The sequence below is a fragment of the Sorex fumeus genome, unplaced genomic scaffold, assembly GCF_029834395.1.
Source record: "Sorex fumeus unplaced genomic scaffold, SorFum_2.1 ptg000003l, whole genome shotgun sequence".
In the NCBI taxonomy this organism is placed as follows: domain Eukaryota; kingdom Metazoa; phylum Chordata; class Mammalia; order Eulipotyphla; family Soricidae; genus Sorex; species Sorex fumeus.
Window position 1 is genome coordinate 41,468,983 of NW_026606060.1, and position 20,223 is coordinate 41,489,205.

The 20,223-nt window shown below is 47.4% G+C and overlaps 1 protein-coding gene across 1 annotated transcript in view; it reads left to right on the plus strand.

Annotated features, from left to right (window-relative positions):
• The window catches only part of PLXNC1 (plexin C1), a 177,587-nt gene that overhangs the window by 42,466 nt on the left and 114,898 nt on the right, over positions 1-20,223 (plus strand). The window contains exon 4 of the mRNA XM_056115891.1: positions 228-328. Within this exon, the coding sequence (XP_055971866.1) occupies positions 228-328 (101 nt within the window). The remainder of the gene's footprint in view (positions 1-227; positions 329-20,223) is intronic.

A 20,223-nucleotide genomic window follows, 5' to 3' on the forward strand; every position in this document is an offset into this window, starting at 1 on the left:
CAGTAGCTTGCTGGACTCTCTGAGAGGGACGGAAGAATTGAACCCAGGTCGGCTGTGTGCAAGGCAAATGCCCTACCCACCGTGCTATCCCTCCAGCCCCAAGGTATGACCCATAAAGCAATCAATACATAAATAAAATAAAATAAAATAAAGGCGCTCTCTGGCCCTCTGTTATCAAACACAGCTGTCACTGCCACTTCCCTGACAACTGTCATCTTCCTTCTCAGGTGAGGAGAATTACAGTCGCCACTTGCAAGAGACACAAGTCCTGTGTCCAGTGCCTCGCAGCTGGGGACCCTCACTGCGGCTGGTGCCATGCGAAGCAGAGGTATTACCCCTTCCTTTCTTACCACATGTCTCAAGCAAGTGTCAGAGGTAGCAGAACACTTGTTGCCCCCTTCCCCCTCCAGTAATCTGGGGATCTCTGCCGACTAAGACATGACAGTGAGATGCTAACGAATTCCTGGAGATGTTCCCAGGCATGTCGGGTGTTCATTTCACCTGTACCCCTGAGGGTTCCCCCATCCCCTGACTCGGGGGTGCTGGGGAGTGGGATGGGAGGAGGTGGCTCAGTGAAACCTTGGTAGGGGATGGCCATTTTGCTCGTATAGTATTTTTTGCTCTGGCTTTACTGAGTTCTGCAACATCCGAGAGGAAAGCAAGATTCTCCCTTTGGGGCAATGAAAAAGAATGGGGAGGGGTGAAGATTTTCAAACCAATCCTTCTCGTGTCACGTCTGGCCCGCGGAAGGCGCATTACTGATGATATTGTCTCCTAATACCCTGTGTGGCAGAGGGACCCCATGTTCCATCTCTGTCTCCGGGCAGCATCTGCCTAGGTCTGGTTTTGAATTGACGATGCTTACAACCCAGTCAGGCTTAGGGGCAACTAACTGGTAGCAGCTCTCTTGCCATAACAGTTCCTAGCATCCTGGTTGCTGGGACCGGCTAGGTTGGATTTGCTGTTGCCATGACAACCCAATACTCGGCTCTCTAGAAGCAAGACGCTGCTAGGCGGGCAGGGGAGGAAAGGCAAGGCAGTGTCTGTCAGCTCTCTGCTTTCCGCCTTGAAAGGTGGAAAGGGATGAGCAGGAGTGGAGCAGGTGCGGAGAGGTGGAGGGCTGAGCCAGGGGGCAGTTTGACCATGGGGAAGAGGGTTCAAAGCCCCCAGACATGCAAGAGGTTTGGGGAGCACCCGGTGGGTGGGGGATGTGAAGGGACGTGGAAGGAGAGGGTGAATACTGTGTACGCAGTAGGGTTTTCAGAGGAAACAAACTAAAAATATGAGGATGGAATTAATTAAGAGTTCACGGGGGAAGTCAAAAGCGGAGCCTGCGCACGGTGTCTAATTGCCCTCGCCTTTGCTGTGCTTCCTCGCGGGGCTGTTTCCGTCAGAATCACTGGCAGACAAAAGGAAAAGGCTCATGAATAATTGTAATTGGGTAGGAAACGGTTTCTTCTTGTCACTGGCCCAAGACGAGAGTTTAGGAAATTAACTGCTCATGAATGGCATTTTATCGTTGCCCACCCACCAGGCAGTTTCCTTACTTCCCCCCTCCTCGTTCCCCCCAATACACACACACACACACACACACACACACACACACACTAATCTCTGAGATCTGCTCTGTTTCTGCGGGTCCCTGGGCTGGGTTGCTGGGGCTCTATGCAGGAGCTGATCCAGTGAGAGTGGAGGAGGTGATGGTGCAGAGGCCAGTGACTGCAGGGTCGCTGGGATCCAAGGGCTACTATCTATCTGCCCTGGGTCTGGGCTCCTGGGAGAGGCTGGTCTGGGGAAAGGCTGGTAGAGCTGGCGAGTGATGTGTGCACAAGCCCTCAGCCCAGAAGAGGGGTGGAATGAATGTGACTGAGGAGAGTGGGAGCTGGGGAATTGAGAGTGCTAAGGAGGTGCAAGGAGGGGTGGGAAAAAATGGGGAGAGTTGAAGAGGAAAAGTCAGCAAGCATGAGTCTGGGGCACCAGAGTTTGGTCCCTGGAACTGTATCTTGATGCCATTGGTGCCACATACAACCAAGTATGTACAAGTCCTGCAATTGAACACGCGCTACAACCCCCCGAATTAGCACAGCCACTGAAACTGTGGGAGCACTGTTTCTAGTGTGAGCTGCCCTGGGCCACTGCAAAAATGACCACAACAAATACAGAGGGAAGGAATGGAAGGGGAAAGACAAAAAAGCAACAAGAAGACAGTGGAGGGAAAAAGTGGAGTCCAGAAAATTTTGTTGTATGAAAGATACATGAAGTAGATCAGAGAGATAGGACGGGGTTATAGCATCTGCTTTGCATTTACTTGATTCTTCTTTGGTCCCCGGTACCATATGGTCCCCCTGAGCACTGTCTGGATGGCCTGGGGAATACCCAGCATGACAGGACCTGAGAAGACCCCAGTGTCAGGCTCTGGTGTTGAACCACAAGCCCAGTTGATTGAGAATCGCTGTGAGAAACCCTGGGGCCTTCCGAGCCTGCTTGGGACACCAAAAAGAATAAATAAACAACATACACCTGAAACAGCAGAGCACTTCCAGGCTGCTGGGAAAGTTCCAGTAGCCAGGGAGAAACTGGAGAGCAGGAGAGAGGAGAGTTGTGGGGTGTTGCTTTCAGCAGACAAAAGAAAAATGTGACCTACTGCCCCAGTGGGGCGGCACTTCTGAGGAGCTGTGGGTGAGTTAAGCCTAGGACATGGACCCCACAGCAGGCAGCTGGGGGACACATGTGCTGCACTTTTTCTGTGGGATTTAAGTCATTTTCAGTGACTTACATCTTAAGAGAGGGAGGTGGGGGAGGAAGCCCCTGGAGGTTTGAAGGGAGAAGAGGGAGAAGGTGTGAAGGAGAAGGCTGGTGGTCTTGCTTTTGAAATGAGAGCAATATGCATGTTCTTTATTTGTTTTGTTTGCTTTCAAACGGCCAGCTCTGTTGGTTGGAATGGTGGAGTAGATGGGGGTGGAGATGGGGTGTTAGCCAGAGTTGAGACTTTGCCAGGAAATTTGTCCAGAGGGAAGAGACAGCTTGGGGGAGCTCAGGATCAGTTCAAAAGCTACATCACAGCGTCACTAGGGATACGGATTAATGCATGTGTCTCTACATGAAATTGAGTGCCCAGTAAGGAAGTGGGGATGTGAGGGGACTTTGGGGTGTGAGAAGGTGGCAGGGGCTTTCTCTTGGAGGGCATGGTTGGATTTCAGAGCCACAGGGGCAGTGGGGGGGGGGGGGGGCTGTGGAGAGCTTAAATCTGATCTGTGATTACCCAGAGCAAGGGGGAAGTGAGCTGAAAGGGTCAAGTGCATTATGATGGAAGTAAAGTAAAGGCCCTCCCGTTGATCATTGATTTGCTCGAGCGGGCCCAGTAACGTCTCCATTGGAGACTTTGTTGTTACTGTGTTTGGCATATCGAATACATCACGGGGAGCTTGCCAGGCTCTGCCGTGCAGGCAAGATACTCTCAGTAGCTTGCCGGGCTCTCCGAGAGGGGCGGAGGAATTGAACTCGGGTCGCCCTACCTCTCATTTGCCTTGCATGCAGCCAACATGGCCAACCCGAGTTCTATTCCTCCGCCCCTCTCAGAGAGCCTGGCAAGCTACCGAGAGTATCTCGCCCGCACGGCAGAGCCTGGCAAGCTCCCTGTGCTGTATTCGATATGCCAAACACAGTAACAACAAAGTCTCCAATGGAGACGTTACTGGGCCCGCTTGAGCAAATTGATGATGATGATGGAAGGATATTGGAATTTTCAGGGATAACGGATTATGATGGGTATGATGTGGGGATATTGTACTCCTAAAATACACAGGTAAACCAATGTTATACAGTGTAAACAAAAAGTTAGATTTTAAAGGGGAAAAATAAAAACTGAGGCCACAGAGGAGACGGGGTTAGTAGGAATGACAAGCTCTATGGTATGATGGTGTTACTGGTGAGCAGAAACGAATCGCTACACTGAGAGGTCCAAGTGTCAGGTAGACCCCACGCCGCATGAAAGTTGCAGTCTCCCCACACGTTAATGGGAATGATGATAGAGGGCATAGAGCTCTGTGTTCAGGAAAATTAAGAAATTAGCTGGGGTGGGGTGGTCTGTAGACTGTGCCAAGAGTAGGAATTGGGGCAGTGGGGCTGATGCAGGAGCTTGGAAGCTGGGGTGATTTGGGGGGGGCGCTTGTAAGAGGGAAGAAGAAGTATCCAGGAGAGGTAAGACAGACGCAGGACCCATATGTTGAGGGAAAAGAAGCGGCTTGAAACGCAGGAAGCTCTGTCTTCTGCACACAGCCCGCTGAGTGAGAGCAAGAGGCAAAGGCTCAAGGGAGGCTGAGGAGGAGGGGCTGGACTGTGTCTCCAGGAAAAGTGAACACAACTGGGAAACGCAACTTTATTTTCTTTACCTCATTCTCTTGTCTTTGTTCTCATAGTGAATGGATGGGGGGTGGGATTTTTTTTTTTAAAAAGAACTGTGATTTCTAAAGTATTGATAGTTGAGTTTTAGGCATACAGTATTCTAGCACCAATCCCACCACCAGTGTTAAATTCCCTCAACAGTGTTCCCATTTTCCCTCCACCCCAGTCTGTCTCCTTGACAGGCACACTATAAGGTTTAAAGTTTGGATCTAGTGTCTTCAGTGTTGTTGAGTCTGTGCTTTGGCTATATAGCAGTCCACTCCCCAACATTACACCATTATTTCCCTTTTTCATCTTCTTCCTTCTCCCAGCAATTTCTTTCCTTCTCTGTCTTTCTCTTTCCTATATTCTGGGATCAAAGATATTCTAGACACGCCCCCTTTAAAATATTGCATTCCCTTGTTCATTTATTCTGTTTGCACACTTGCCACAGTACTGGCCGAGGGTCACGCTCCTCACACACATCCTCGCAGTGGTCCTGCTCCTCACACACATGCTTGCAGTGGTCCTGCTTCTTAGCCCATTCTCCACCACCAATGTTCCTAGTATCCCTTTCCCCACCCCCATCCCTTCCCACCCCTGCCTCTGTGGCAGGCACATTCCCTCCTACTCTCTCTCTCTCTCTCTCTCTCTCTCTCTCACTCACACACACACACACACACACACACACACATGTATTATGATTTGCAATACAGGTACCAAGCAGCCATCATGTTTGGTCCATAGCCTAATTTCAGCATGCATCTCCTATCCCAAGCGAGCCCTTCAACCAATCATTTACTCAGTGGTCCCTTCTCTATCCCAGCTATCTTTACCCCCAGCATGTGAGACCAGCCTCCAAGTTGTGGCCCTTATCTCCACTATCCTTAGGTGTTAGTCTCTTATTATGTTATTTTTATATTCCACAAGGGGCTGGAGCGATAGCACAGTGGGTAGGGCGTTCGCCTTACAAGCGGCCAACATGGCCGACCCGAGTTTGATTCCTCCGCCCCTCTTGGAGAGCCCGGCAAGCTACCGAGAATATTCGATATGCCAAACACAGTAACAACAAAGTCTCCAATGGAGACGTTACTGGGCCCGCTCGAGCAAATCGACAATCAACGGGAGGGCCTTTACCTTTACCTTTATATTCCACAAATGAGTGCAGTCATTCTGTTTGTCCCTCTCTTTCTGACTCATTTCACTTAACATGATACTCTCCATGTCCATTCACTTATATGAAAATTTCATGATTTCATACTTCCTAACAGCTTCATAGTATTCCATTGTGTAGATATATCAAAGTTTCTTTAACCATAGATCAACCCAGTATTAAGTGGCCTCAACCCCTCAATCCCCAATAACCCCTAGTTTTTTAGGTATTTTCCCTCTCTCTGGAGTGTTCTAAATTCTCTTCCTCCAAACTCCCCAACCCAACTTTTATTTTGGGTTTTGAGTCACACCTGGTAGTACTCAGGGTTACTACTGCCTCTGCACTCAGGAATCATCCCTAGTATGCTCAGGGAACCATATGGGGATCAAAGACACGTGCAAGGCATGTGCAAGGCAAGCACCCTGCCTGCTGTACTATCACTCCAGCCCCTCTTCCTCCCCCTTTTAAAATGACAAGTTGTCACTGGATCACTATATCCCTAAACTGTGCCTGTCTCATTGCTTATACCTCTTATACCTGGATAGACATGGAGAGTATCATGCTTAGTGCATGAGAGGGAGAGGGACAGACATAATGATCACACTCATTTACAGGTGAGAGAGAGAGAGAAATACCCAAAGGCAATAGAGACAGATTCCTTGAGGACTGTTCCATGGTAGGTAGGTTGTCACAATGTTGGGGTGGTCATGGGGAGTGCATAGGACAGAGAAGGGATTACTATGACAGTCTTTGGAAGTGATCACTCTAGACTAGAACTGGGTACTGAAAGTAGGTAAAGTGACATCTTACATGATACCCTTTCAGTAACCAAAGTGCCTAAATGAAAGGGATGGAGAGGGAGAAAGAGAGAGGGAGGGAGGGAGAGGGAGAAGGAGAGGGAAAGGGGAGAAGAGAGAGAGTATGCTAAGTATGCTATATGCCATAAAGGCAGACTGGGGGCCTGGGGAGTGGGTGCAGATGGCGGGAAATGTACACTGGTGAAGGGACAGGTGTTGTATGATTAAAACTCAGTCATGAACAACTTTATATCAGTGTACATCACAGTGACTCAATAATAATTTAGAAAGCAAAAAAGCTTTATCATATTTTCAAAAATGAGTGGGAAAGATAGAGTGAGGGGGAGACTCCCCATGACAGGTGGTACTTGTGGGTACACATCATAAAACACTCTTGGGTTTGGGGTGATGGGTCCTTCCCAGTCTTGTCCGATTGCTTGATCTCTAACGGGTTTGGTTCTGGCCTAAGATGAAGCAAAAGGAAATCTCAGATCCATGACTCACTTGAAGCTCCAAGTACCATTCAAAATTAGGAATTCTAAAGGGGGATGTTTTCTTATGACTGTAGAGCATCCCACTGTGTTTATTTTAAATGTCACAGATTTATTTAGAAAAATAATTTATTTTCTCTGTTGAGAAGGTTGAGCTTTCCTGTATACGTGTCTAGAAAGTGGATTTGGTGGTGGGGGTAAGGCGGACTGGGGGGGGCAAAGAAATGATCTTAATATCCTTTTGATCGGGTGTTAAGAATAGGCACCCAGTATAAGTAGATAAAAAGCAATTAGATAAACAATGAGCTCTAAAAAGTCTAGTATTTTATTGTTGGAACCTCAAATCCAACCTGTGCTGGATTTGTTCTGTGTGGGTGGAAAGTGAATTTCTGCAGGCTGAGTATCTTGGGTTTGGAAGCAGTTTCTCAGTTTCTCCCATATTGCAAAGCACAGCACATGTGTTCAGTTATGGATTTCCACAAAACTGGCAATCCTGAACCAATGAACGGGTGAGGTTCCAAAAGTTCATTTGCAAGTTCGTTTGGCACTCAGGATGTGTTTCCCCACAGAAACAATGTCATAAGTTAAGGACTGATTTCTGGGCCAGCCCCATCTATCCCACAAATCTAATTTCTTTGATTTCAGAATATATTTATTGAGTATCTACCAAGAACCCAGTGTGGGAAGCAAGAGAATCAGGTGCTGTTGAGAGAAATGAGAGACCACTCTTGGCCTCAAGAAATTTACATGCCAGCAAGGAAGACAGACATGCCAATGGCCAGCGTTATTGCGTTTTCCCCTACAGTCAGAGCACAGAAACTCACTGAGCATCTACCATGCCCAGCACCATGTCAGGACATCGGGTCTAAGTTCTTTCTTGCTTCTTTGGATGTTGCTAGCTAGTGAGGGTGGAGCAGGAATGTCTCTGAGTTTCTGCTTCAGTAATTACTGCATGATCAAGTGAATTCTGATTTTTCTGTCTTTAAAAAACTCTTTTCAATGCATTCCACTGGATATCACTTTAAAAATTATTATTTATTTATTTAATTATTATTATGATTTTTTTGCTTTTTGGGTCACACCCAGCGATGCACAGGGGTTTACTCCTGACTCATGCACTCAGGAATCACTCCTGGTGGTTCTCATGTGGGACCATATGGGATTCTGGGAATCGAACCAGGGTCAGCCGCATGCAAGGCAAATACCCTACCCGCTGTGCTATCACTCCAACCCCTAAAAGTTAATTTTTTTAAATTTTATTTATTTTTTATTGAGGGGCTGGAACGATAGCACAGCGGGTAGGGCGTTCGCCTTACATGCGGCCAACATGGCCGACCCGAGTTCAATTCCTCCGCCCCTCTCGGAGAGCCCGGCAAGCTACCGAGAGTATTCGATATGCCAGACACAGTAACAACAAAAAAGTCTCCAATGAAGACGTTACTGGGCCCGCTCGAGCAAATCGAAGATCAACGGGAGGGCCTTTACCTTTTATTTTTATTGAATCACTGTGAGAAATACAGTTACAAAGTTGTTCATGATTGGATTTCAGTCATACAATGTTCCAACTCTCATCCCTTCACCAGTGTACATTTCTCACCACCAGTATCCCCAGTTTCCCTTCTTCTACCCTTCCCTCCCACCCAGTCTGCCTCTATAGCAGGCACTTTTCTTCTTTCTTTCTCTTTCTTTCATTTTGGGCATTATGGTTTTCAATCCAGGTACTGAAAGGTTATCATGTTCATTTCTTTGCCTACTTCCAGCACTCAGATCATGTCCAGAGGTTTCACTTGCTTCTTGAACCAATAGCCTAAATTTTTGACAGGTTAATTTCTTGGTGAACTCAGTCCCAAGATGATGATGGAGTCCGGCCAGAGGCCCAGCAGTAATTTCTGGATTGTGGAAGCAAGAGGCTGCTGGGGCTTTGTTTGGGTGGGCACTGGGCTGACCTGCCCCTCTCTGGGGTGCCCTGGATGTTTCAGCCATAAGCAGGTGTCTGCATGCTTTTGGCGGCTGTTGATCTCTTTTGAGATTTATTTATGAGTCTCGGGCAGGGCCAGTAGATGGGCTTACATGTTGGTGCTGGAGGTGGTTTGATCCCACATCATTCTCAGCCCTGACAAGTAGGGACATGCCCTTCAGCTGCTCCACATAGCTGGACAGCACATGGCTGGTGCCCCGGTCATCCCACTGGTGGTCCTCATTGACCGTGTACACCTTCATCTGCCACTGCATGTCAGTCATTGTGCTGCCCCACAGGCCAGCCCGAAGGCCTCACTCAAGCCAGTGAATTCTCAGTGGCTGACAGGATCAAACATTTGTTTGGATTGCTCAGGAGTCTCTTCCAACAGGAATGTGGGGCTCATGCGGGCAGGTTCCGGAGCAGGGTTGGGTGGTCACTTTTGTTTTTTATTTCAGAGGGCCATACCTGGAGATGCTCAGGGCTTACTCCTGGCTCTGCACTCAGGAATCGATCATGTTTGGAGTCTTTATGGGATGTCAGGGATCAAACCTGGGTCAGCTGCATGTTGCAAATGTCTTACCTGCATCCTATGGCTCTCGTCCAGCGTGGTCATTTCTAATGGCCTCCCTCCCTACACTTCCTTACTTGTCTCAAAGCCGGTAGCACACATGCCTGGGCTGACTTTGGCAGCACACTCAGAGCCCCTACTCAATTCTATTTATAATTATTACTACTTTTTGCTGCTATCCAGCTGACCTGCAAGCTACATAGAGAAATCCAGCTTTATGAGCAGGTTACAGAAACATTCATCCCCCTTCCCCTATTCTAGAGGAGACTCCACAAAGGGACATGGCAAACAGTTTGCCTGTATAACTCCAGTGGATGAGTGATGAAAGAACTGGGAGCAATTGCCCAGCCTCCCTGAATAAGTTAAGGAGCTACCAAAGTACCAATAAGTAAATAGGGTGTAATAAGATGTCAGCACAGAGGAAGTGGAGGAGTCTGTAGGGGCACATAAAATACATCTAACCTAAACTTCAAGATCAGGGAAGGCTTCCTGGAGGAAGGGAAAGGGTAAGCTGAATAGAAAGTGGGAGTAGGTATTAGTCAGTCAGGGCTGAGGGGGTCGGGGAATCTGGTGGGGAGGAAAAGGGTATGCCAAGGCCAGGAGCCAGAAGAATGGCTGCCTGGTGCTTGTAGTAGACCCAGTTTCAGTAGGAAAGGAACTTTGGACAGAGGCAAGCTATGACCTCAGGGGTCCAGGGACCTGGAAGCTATGTGACAGAATTGGGGTTTTCACTGAAAGGGCTTTAAGGGAGGTGTTCCTGGGATTCAGTTAGAAGAGAGCCGAGATGAAACCGTGTTTTAGAACAAACTTACCAGCACAGGAGAGCCTAGAGAGGGTCGCAGCAGAAGCTAGGAGAGCATCTGAGAAAGTGGTCTTGAGCCAGCTAGTGGGGACCACATTAGAGAGATGATGGAGGAGCTGGGCGGCGAGTGGGCTAGAGAGAGTGGACAGAACTCCGTGGCTCATCAGATTGCCCTCGAAGTCTGGGCCTCCGACCAGAGATAGGCCGTTCGGGTGGGGCTATAAAAATGAAACATCAGAGCTTCAGGAGACAGCTGTGTCTCTCTGCTATGATCTAAGTCACACACTGTCCCTGCTTCTAAGACTGTGCCCTTGAGACTGCTGCTCACAGGGTGAACTCCCACATCATCAGACCTCGAGCAAGATCTCAGAGGCCCAGGGATTCCTCCTTCTAGCCATGAAGTGTGATGCAGTGCTGAGATTCAAATTGGTGCTTAGTGAGTGGAAGGGAGGAGGAGGAGTCCTGGGGTGCTCAGAGGGCCAGAGCAGTGTGGCTGGTGGGGCAGTGCTGCTCGGGGGAGATTCTCAGCCGGTGAGTGGTAGCAAGTCTCTTCTCTGCCATGCCAAGTGCCCTTGTCTGTGAAGCAGGCTTCATCCGAGCGCCTCCCAGCACTGCCAAGAGCACCTCAGCCTAGAATGGACTTCAAAAACCCTCAGCACACACCTGGCCATAGAAGGTCAGGGATGCATACTCTGAGCTGTTCTAGAAGCTTCTAGAAGTGGAGCTGACCCTGGAATTGGGCTCAGAACAAGGGCAGGAGAGGGTGGGCATCCGTTCATGAGAGGCCATGTCCAAGGAGAGTTCTTTTTTTATGGGGGGGGAGGGGAGGTAGATTGAATGACCTCCCTCCTGTACTGCCTCTGGAGGAAGGAAACAGGGAACATGGTGGTGCTTGGGGTAGGGCCTGTGTGGAACCAGGGAGTGAAACATTCTGCATTTGAACTTTGATGGAAGTTGGAAATTTATCAGAGCACTGATGTGACCAGTTCCAAGTTTTGAAAGATTATTTAAAAAAAGATTAAAATAAAAAGTCTTCGCTCCATCCTTCAGATCACTGTGCTTTTGTGTCTATTTTGTCAAGAGTGACTCACATCACATCTTACCCCCAGCCGTCCACTTGGCAGCGCTGTCTCTGAGCTTTCAGGTTCCTCTCCTCTCTCCCTGCTCCACCTCAAGGCTCCACTTGCTTTGGTCCCCTGAACGCTTTGCAGCGGCGGGGTCTCCCCTTCGGTCTCATTCTGAAACCAGGGCTGGGGCCTCTTCAGAAAAATGGACCTTGCCAGAAAGGACGCTGTTGCCATCTTGATCTTCCCATGTGGAAACGCCCCAGTCTGTGTCCCAGTGCCGGGTGGGGACAGAGCCCCCAGGAAGGCCAGTTTCAAGGTGTTGGCAGGTTTTCCCTTGATTATGTGAACAAATTGAATGAGCTCCCATATCCTTGTATGTGCTTATGTCATGTTGATTTTTGGAAGAGCTTCCAGCAGCATGGGAGCAGCTTTGTGTCGTCTGTGGCCTGCGGGTTGTCCTTCCATGGTCTGTGGTCTGTTCTCTGCCTGAGACTGTGAAGGTGATTGTTCCTCAGTCAGTTGGCATAACACCAGGGCTTTGCAGTCAGTTCCCCCTGTCAGGCTTTTGGAAGGGGTTTGGAAGATGAGCACAGGCTTTGCAGCAAAAAAGAGAAAGCCTGAACTTGATGCCAAACCCATTTGTCCCTGAGCAATAAAGAGTGGTGGGTGCTTTGCTGTGGACTGCCCCCCACCCCTGACCGGTCCTTCCTGTCCTGAGATCTGCCTTCTGTATCCCCCTCCAGAAGACAGTCCTGCCTCAGGGCCAGTCATGAGCCCCCAGGGTCAACCCCCCCCCCCCCCCCAGGGCTATTGTTGTCCTACAAGTTCAAGTCAGTTCAAGACAGTTCAAGTCAAGTCAGTCAGGTCAGAGGCCAAGACAGTTCAAGGTGTGAGGAGAAATGATGAATTCTTTGGAAAGTCTGGGTCCCTCCCTTCCAGTGGGCCAAGAGGGAAAGAGGGGAAAGGCATGGCAGAGGCATTCCCGAGGGCTTTGGAGGTGCTGGGGGCACCCTTCTCCTCCAGGAGCTAGCAGCAGTGCCTTTATGGGAGGGCCTGCCTGCATGGAGAAGAATGTGCATCTCCTGCCCCAAACCTAGTGCCTGGCGCATCCCTGAGCCCTCCCAGCCTCCTGCTGTTACGACTTCCGCTTCCGAGAGGAGCACACAGCCAGAGCAGGTGGATTCATTTTCCCCTGCTGCTGTGACAAATGACCACGACCTTGGTGGCTTCAAATAACATATATTTATTGTCTTACAGTTCTGGAAAGGCTGTGGGCTTCAGGGAGCTCAGAGCGAGATGGGCGAAGGCTGAGTTTCTCTGGAGACTGTTGGGACATCTGTTGCCTGGGCTTTGCAACTGCCGAGAGCAGCCTGATCTCCCTGGCCAGGCCCCTTCCCGCATCTGCAAGGCCGGCGGGTAGCTTTCCTCGTCTGAACTCTGTATCCACCCCCTCTGCTCACCTCTGACTGCTATCCTGCTCCCTCTGACCTGCACCCTGGTCTCTGCTTTGGGTCTGGGCAGCATATTTAAGATGCTCTCCTTGTCCTGAGATTCTACTCACCTGGTCCCCTGAGCACCACTGGACACAGCTGTAGAGGTCCCTGAGCATTGACATGTGAGGCCCTGCTAGAGTCACACAGCATCCTGGGGTCCCCTCTGGGAGCTACTGGCCTATCTGATGGGCGGGGAATCACCTCAGGGGCCATTCGAGATTCAAGATTGGGGGACCCACCCCATCAAAAAAGATTGGGTGACACCTTCTCAAAAAGAATGACATAGGGCCTTGGGGCTTCAGGCAGATTCTCTTACACCTTAAAAGCAGAAACAGCCACAAGGCTAGTAAAGAGGTTTCTTGTGAGCGGCTCAGGGGTATGGGAAACTAGGATTCTCTGGCAGTGAAGCCCCAGATGTTTGCCCCTAGAAGGCCTCCCAGGAGCACAGAGCGATGGCCACAGACTAACCTGGCCTACAGCAGCACCAACTTATTCTCTCAGTTCTGACAGCTGGAAGTTGAAAAGCCTAGAGGCCGGCAGGCCCTGCTCCCTCTGAAGGTTCAGTGAGGTGCATCCTACCTCTCCTCTCCTGGCTTCTGAGGACTCTGTGGGTTCTGACCCTGTGGCAACATTTCTATGGCCACTGCCTGCTCCTTTTCATGGCCTGCTACTCTGAATGTATCTAGATCGTCATCTTCTTTCTCTTGGCCAGACTTCAGTCAATGGACACTTGAATTTCACGGTGATTTCTACTTTGTATTCCTAAGTTCATTCTTTCAAAGTCCGATTCCATTCTAGGGTTTTTGATGGACATGCACTAGGGGAAAACATGCCTGTAGCCACTACGTAAGGGAAGATAAACAGTGTTAAAAATAATGAAGACAGAGGGCCGGAGAGATAGTACAGTGGGTGAGGCACTTACCTTGCATGACGTGGTCAGCAGGGTTTGATCCCTGCACCTTATGTTGTCCCCCTGAGCACTGCGGGCAGTGACCGCTGAGCAACTGAGCCAGGATTAATCACTGAGAACAGATGGGTGTGACTCCAATACTAATAATAATAGTAATAGTAATGATGATGATAATGAGGAGGAGGAGAAAGAGGAGGAAGACAGAGAGCATGTTTAGTGGTGATTAATGTTCTGAAGGAAAATGAGGCAGGGCAGGGGTTGGGAGATTGCCCAGGGGCTGTCACTTTTAACGAGAGAAGTTCAGCCTAGAGGGGCTCCCAAAAAAGGGGGGTTACGTGAGCCCACCCAAAAGTGCACATTCAGCTTTGAGTTACCCTCCCTCCTGGGCCAGGGCAGGTGGTTGAGGGGTTGGAAGGCGACTTTGCATGCGAGGACAGCTCTTTTTCTGCATCCGTCCCTTCTTGCCTTCTGGTCCAGGCTGTGTCCTTGTGCCTGTCTGTGCCGTGACTCTCCTTCATGGCCCAGTGCAGCTCTCTGATAACCCATCATGGTCCTCATGAGACCGGAGGTGGGTGGGGGGGTCATTCTTCTGCAGCCAGGACCCCATTGTGCCCACTAATTGTGTAGAAGCAAGTAGGGCAACTGTCTGTGGGAGGCACGCAGTGAGAAGCCGCAAGGAATATGCTGTGTGGGCCTCGGGGTGTTTCTGCGCCCACCCCTGTGCAGGCAAGAGCAATGTGGCTGAGTAGTGGAAAGTGCTGGAAGGGGCCAGGGAGCTTTCAGCCCCAGAGGGGTGTCTTGGGGAGCCTGAGTTCTCTCAGCCGTTCAGAGCAACGAATCCATGTGATTTATGTCAAAGCAGGTGGTAGTGATGCGATGATGAAACTGTTAGGGAGCGAGGCACAGTGACGAGCTCTTGGCAGGGGCAGGCAAAGGGATCCTTTCCGCCCTCGTCCCCAGAATCCAACTGTGCCTGGTTGGGCTGGCAGCTGAGATCCTCCTGCTTCTGCCCCCAAACTGCCCATCTGCACCATTGCTTTCATCTGAGCTCTGTCCCGCTTCCAATGGTGCTGTTTAATACAAGGGTGTATCCCTTTTTGTCAATATCTGTTGTAATGGAATTTTTTTTTTAAAGAACCTTGTCTCAGGCAGCGAGCATTTTCGTAAGTACGTATTGATTGGTTCTTAAAAACTCCTCAAATATCCTCCTTTGTATTTGTGGCCTTGTATGCTCCCTGTTCCCGGCAGCTCCTCCTGCCCAATACACAGATCTGGTGCTTGTGTGTTGCTGTTTGCTCTAGCTGTATTTCAGGATGTCTGGGCCCTTGTGTTCTGGTCTGTCAGACTATGGTTGTTTCTGCTGTGCCTTGGGTATCCCATATCGCTCTCAAGAAGAGGTAATTGTATTTGTAACCCTATTGGCTGATGGGAAACTGAGGCCCATGGAGGGTAAGGAATGCACCCCTAGTTCCACAGTGGGCAGGGAGCAGCTTTGAAACCAGAACTTCCTGCCTTCAGAAATGTCAACTCTTTATCTTTATTTTATGACTTACATACTTTATTTATTTGTTTATTTGTTTATTTATTTATTTATTTTTGCTTTTTGGGTCACACCCAGCAATGCTCAGGGGTTGCTCCTGGCTCTGCACTCAGGAGTTACTCCTGGTGGTGGTTGTGGGACCATATGGGATGCTGGGGATTGGACCTGGGGATTGAACCCGGGTTGGTTGTGTGCAAGGCAAACACTGTACCCGCTGTGCTACGACTCCGGCTCCAGGACTTTCATACTTTAACAAATCCTTCCTAAGGTTTTCAGTTCCTGTTTTTCATTTGGAAATTAAAAATGGTAAACTTATTTCCCTTTGGACATTCCTCACCTATAAAAGAACCACGTGCATGGGGCAAAGGGCACAACTCCCTTTCATGAAAGTGTGTCTGTCCATACGTATTTTTTATATTTACTAAATAGTTTTAAGACAAAGGTAGGTCTAACCAGCAGCTCAGTGAACAGAGATCAGTGATAAAACTCATGTGACATAGACAAGAATTTAATCGCATTAATATCTGAGTCTTTATTCAGTATAGCCAAGACTGGTTAAATGCTGCTGGGTGTAAGTTGACTCTGATGGAGAGAAGCTGAATGAGACCATGCCCTAGAGAATTGCACATGTTAGTAAAGGTGGCAAAGAATACCAATCTACCCTCACAGAGTTCTCATCTCTGGTGCTCAAGGCATGGAAAGACCCCAACAAGCCATCGATTCTTGAAGGAGGTTGTGATTAGGAACATTCCCCAAAGCCTTGACTAGTATCTGTCTCCTGGCATAGCAGGCTGCATGGGCAACCTGTATGTGCTGGCAATGCAAGTGGACAGTCTGTCTTACATTACTCCCAGACCCCTCTGAATCTACCATTTTGTATTGCTTTTATCTATGCTGAGCACATTTTGGCCTAAATTCTCTGTTTCACTTGCCTGTGTAATGAAACTAATGCCAGTAACTAATATTTACTAAGACATGGTGGTGATCCTCAGTTAAATGGATGTTTATATAATAACTGTGAGGTAGAAACTATTATTGTTATTATTGACCTTTCTGCAGAAGGAGAACCTGAAACACATAAATGGTCCGTGACTTGCCTGAGATTCTCTAGCTTGTCTTTGATAGAACCACCCTCCCCTTTCTGCACTAAACTCTAGCCAGGCTGGAGCTGGACTTCTGTCCATATTCCTTGCAAAGACAAAGCTTTAAGTGAACTCAGAATCTTTGCACGTTCTGTTTCTTTCTGCCTTAAATGCTGTTGCCACTGCTTTTGACGTGGCTAGATTTTTTTTGTTCGGTCCTTCAATCCTGAGCTAAAATACTACGTGTCTTGACCAACCTGTCTAAAGTATTTCCTCCCTAGAAATGACCTAAGTACCCATCTGTGGATGAAAGGATTTTTTTAAAGGGTAGAGGGTACATGAAATAGTACTCACTGTTTTGAAAAATATGAAATCTTGCCATTTATGACAACTCAGCTAGACCTTGAGGGGATTATGCTAAGTGAATTAAGTCAGATGGAGAAAGATAAGTACCATATGCTTTCACTCCTATGTGGAAGATAATAAACAAAGCAAACAAATAAACAAAACTAAACAAAAACAAACCCTTAGATTCTGACACTAGAATGGTGATTGCCAGAGGGGAAGAAGATTGGAGGGTGGGTAGAATGGATAAAGGGGATTAGCAGTATGGTACTAAAACTCTGTGGTTTGAAACTCTGTGGTTATCATATATAGCACATGCAGATGTTGGAAGATAAACTTGTATACCTGAAACCTTTGAAAAAAAGAAAAAAAGGGAAACAAGCTCATATATTATGAGAACAAAATAGCAGGCACCAGAGGAAAGCAGGAAGGGATGCAGCTCAGATAAAGGGGGTTAATTTATGGTAAAGGATAAAAACTTTGGAGAACAAATTTAATGTAGCATCTACAGATATTGTATTATAATGCTATCTACCTGAAACCTACTTAATATGACAAAATAATGTGACTTGAGAAAGTAATTTGTAAAAGACTACTATAACAATTTCTAAACAAAGTCCTTCCAGCTGTATTTTTGGTTTCTGCAGAAGACTGATACCAAGTTGAAATTATTTAAAATAATTGCTTACTTATCTGCATGGGGGGGGGTGGTTGCATACCTCATTAGAATATAAGAAGCTCATTAAGAAGGGAACTTTAACTGTCTTCTTCACAGATGTATCCTTGATGCCTACTATAGCATTTGACATTAGGGAGACATTCAAGTGTTGTAGAGTGAATTGTGGGTTTGGTACCAGGCCCTGGTAATCTCAGGGTAGATAAGGTGTACCTTCCCTTAAGTGACTTACTGATCAAACACGACAATTTAGTGGGGGGTAACAGTGAATCAGTATGCTGTATATAGTAGGAAACTGGGTGGGGAGTGATGGCTTTGCTGGTAGACTAGGAAAAGAATGAACTACTCTTGAACAAGAGACAGAGTTCCCCTGCACATTGTGGACCCAGTGGCATTTAGTTCAGTGGCAGCAGCACATACTTAGAAGAGCTGGCATATTTGCATGTGATTATCAAATAGCAGGACTCTGCCAGGAGCTGTCTGCTGGGCTTGGTGTCTTTAGGTACCTGCATGTTTGAGAGTGAGACTCACCAAGTCCCAACTAAGGATGAGTGTAGAGAAGAAGGCAAGTGCTACCAAATGGTGTTAGGTGAAGAAGTGAGCATGGGATATGTTCAAGACTCTGGTCTATAAAAGGCACCCAGATAGAGAAGTTTGGTGTAAGTGAAATAGTGCTTTTGAAGATACAGTAGGGAGTTATATAGTTAGTTTTGTGCTTGAGACTAACCTCAGTGTCATATGGTTGACCAGAAGACTGGATTTGGGATGGAAGTAGAAAGACCATCAGTTTGCTTCAGGCAAAAGGGCATTGGAGAGAGTAAACACAAGACATAGCTTAGAATTCATAGTCATGATCAATTACAAAGGTCAAGAAGAAACAAATTTTAAAAAAAGGTAAAAAAGGCCCAGGATTTTCTCATTTTATCTGCCATTTGGATCACTGCTCATTTTGGATTACCAAGACTAGGCAGGATTTTCCTCTGCTTGCAACTAGAATGTCAATTCTGCCATCAGAAAATTGGAAAGTTGATCTTTCCATTGTTTTGAGAGATTGCATTCAGTTCTCTGACAAGTTCTGCAGAAGAGACACCTGTTTCATTTTATGTTGGTTTTTCCAAAACTGTTGAGTGATGGAACTCTACTTCAGTCATACCCCAAACAACCTAAAGAACATAATTTGGGAAATGCATAAAAACTCTTATTTATCTATGAGGCCCATGCTCTGGGAGAAGCTGTTTGTTGTTATTTTGGCATGTGTGCTGTAACTCTCCTGGAAGCCTTGAGCATTTTGACTTAGGAGGAAGAACATAGACACCAGGGCCAGCCTGCTAAGATTTACAGAATGAGACTGACCTTTTCACACCTTATTTTTCTCTTGACTGGTGTGGAGCTGATAACATACCTACTTCCTCAGGTGACTCTAAGAATCAGTGAGTTAATTCTCAGGAAACCCTAAAAACAGTGGGGGGCTTGGAGGGAGGATTTGGACACTGTGTGGGAGGCAACATAGGCTAGGAATTGATAGCATGTACTTGGAAGCCTCTTTGCCTGGTTTTGTGTATCAGCCCCTGCAATCACCAATTCTACGACCTCAGAAAAATGGTAAGGAACCTTCTGGACATCAGTTTTCCCCCCTTTATAATTCAGGGACGCTTAGCGTACCTACTCTGTTAATTGTGAAAAGCAAGTGAATTAAGTCCTAAGAAAAGCCATTGCTGGCATGGTAGATATTTTCATATCAAACAAAAATCTTCTAAACTGTGTTATTTGCAGTATTTTTATCTTATGGATTGACTTTTCAGCTCCAAAAGGAAGATCCTACTTTTCCATTTTGTAGTTAGTTATTCTGGACTTGTGTTTTGATATTCTCCTTTCCTGAAGACCCTGGAGGCCTGGAATTCAGATTTGCATGGGTCACAGTAACTTTTGATCCTACTGAGTTTTCTTTTTTCATCTCACAGGATAGCACTGTAACACTGTCCTCCTGTTGTTCATTGATTTGCTCGAGTGGGCACCCGTAACGTCTCCATTGTGAGACTTGTTACTGTTTTTGGCATATTGAACATGCCACGGGGAGCTTACCAGGCTCTGCTGTGTGGGCGGAATACTCTTGGTATCTTGCTGGGCTCTCCAAGAGGGACTGAGGAATCAAACCCGGGTCGGCTGTGTGCAAGGCAAATGCCCTACCTGCTGTGCTACCACTCCAGCCCGATCTCACAGGATAACTATGCTAATGAAAGCTCCCAACTCTGGAGACCACCATCCTCTCCTCTGGCCTCTGTACCTTTCCTAAAAATGCAGACATCTATTTCCTCTCAATTAGGCAAAGTGACCAATCCCCATCATGGACATGGTCTCCTGGGCTCTTGGTAGGAGGCTGGATGGTTCCTTTTGTCCAAAGTTTTCCGATAAGTTATCACTAGAGAATCTTTAGAACGGGTCACCCCAACTTCCGCTTTCAGACCAATTACCTGATATTTAGTTATCAGCTCACTTCAGGGACTGTCTGCTCTTGGTGAACAATTAGATTAGAGGAGGCTGATGAAATTTGAGTGGCAGGAAGTAGGAGCTAGATCTGAGCTCAGAGTTTCTATTTCAAGGTTGAGTAAATGGTCCATTTATACGGTGAGATTTTAGCCTAATAGAGTTCGAGCCTCAAGGTGCCCCAGCTCTGACCAGGGGCCTGGGAACATTAGCTCCTTCTGAGAAGTGGGTCTCTCTGTTCCTTATGTTGGCATGAAAACAATTAATAATTTAAGCTCTGTCCATTAAAAAATAGAACTACTATATAAATGCAATACTGTAATAATAAATTTAAAAGTCTGTCCAGCCGGGCACTTTTCCCAGACGACCAGCTGAGCAATAATCTTTACACAAATAAGTAAAGAAGGAGGAAAAACTGCTCTATAATGCAAATGGCTATGGTTTCATTGTCTTCTGTTCATCTTGTGTTGTA